This window comes from Tilletiaria anomala, assembly GCF_000711695.1.
Source record: "Tilletiaria anomala UBC 951 chromosome Unknown K437scaffold_273, whole genome shotgun sequence".
NCBI lineage: Eukaryota > Fungi > Basidiomycota > Exobasidiomycetes > Georgefischeriales > Tilletiariaceae > Tilletiaria > Tilletiaria anomala.
Genome location: NW_013546749.1, coordinates 1 through 1,297, shown reverse-complemented (window position 1 = coordinate 1,297; position 1,297 = coordinate 1). Strand labels below are relative to the sequence as shown.

Sequence of the window (1,297 nt, the reverse complement as noted above, 5' to 3'; positions counted from 1 at the left end):
GCATGCTTCCGCCAGGCGCAGCCCCGAGCGCGGGAACATATGCAGTCCTTACGCTCGAGTTGGCCTTGAAACTCTCACAGCGAGTGGCGCTGAAATGTCATTCGCTTTCCTCTATTCATGAACCTGTTCTCCAACGCGGCTTCCATTTCTTATTTTCCCTCTTCTGTTAGGTCTGCTCTGCGATCTTCGCCCTCAGCTTTTTTGCCGGTCAAACTGCTACTCTTTGCAACTTCTCTTCTCCTGCAAAACTTGCTGTTACCGTTTGGCCTACCCCTCATCCGGTGATCCACAACTCCAGATTGCTCATCATTCAACATTGCGTCTGCCGATAGTTTGTTCTTTGGCTAATCCTGTATCAGATCACCGTCGCTTCGAAACAGCGTGGACGTCGACTGCATTTCCCATGGACAAGGCAATCTGTCCATACCGCCTGTTACTCGTTTGCTGTAAGAACAGGAGGTACAATCCTTACAGCGCCTCTGCAAACACTCCGTCGTGCGCCCTGTCAAGTTTCATTTCATTTCATCCCGCATTCTCTTCATGCTCGAACACTTCTGCACGTCGACGGCCTTCTTACCGAAGCTGACTGCCTGGATGACGCCAGCATCTTAATCATGTTCCCCTCCAGCTTCCAGGCAGAGCTTTGCTACTGTCCCACAGAGTATCGTTCGAGGACGCAAGGAACCTGACACGTGGGCATGGCTGTCCGTCGATATTCGCTGCTGGCACTTACAATATCCTCACTGGTGCGAAGTTCCTGCGACAAGTCCTGTCCGGCCGGAAGGAAGAGGATGAGTCAGGGTTGTACCACGAGTCGTGGATGCCAAAGAGAACGTCCGTTTGCTGCATCAAACCCGACAATTGCACCTTCAACATGAGAAGAGAACTGCACAGCCAAAAAGACCATAGAGGCCAAACGCGTCTGCGATGCTGAAGGCTTTCTCCACACAATTCGACCATTTGCTTTGTAAAACAGCGCGATGTGCCCGGCGCTTACGGCTACACACTGGTCCTCTTGGTCTGTGTGGTGAATCAGAAGGGTTGGGCAATGACGACACGGGAGTTGGAGTATTTGGACGATAAGTCAGTGGAGGAATAAATGGGGCGAGTCACATTGCATCCCTCGGTGGTGACACGAACCCAGTAGCTTTCTTCGGCGGTCCAGGTATTCTACTTCTGGCCTTTTCATTTGGCATTGTATAAGCTTGGGTTTCAGCGCCACTCGCTGTGAGAGTTTCAAGGCCAACTCGAGCGTAAGGACTGCATATGTTCCCGCGCTCGGGGCTGCGCCTGGCGG

General features: G+C 52.4%; 1 protein-coding gene across 1 annotated transcript; it reads right to left on the bottom strand.

Moving 5' to 3' along the window:
• Positions 1-360: 360 nt before the first annotated feature.
• Positions 361-1,137, bottom strand: K437DRAFT_277038 (uncharacterized protein). The gene is made up of 2 exons (XM_013384246.1): positions 578-1,137; positions 361-444 (listed from the first exon to the last, which is right to left on the bottom strand). Exon 1 carries the CDS (start codon positions 958-960, stop codon positions 730-732), a length of 231 nt encoding a protein of 76 aa, XP_013239700.1. The 5' UTR covers positions 961-1,137; the 3' UTR covers positions 361-444; positions 578-729.
• Positions 1,138-1,297: the final 160 nt, after the last annotated feature.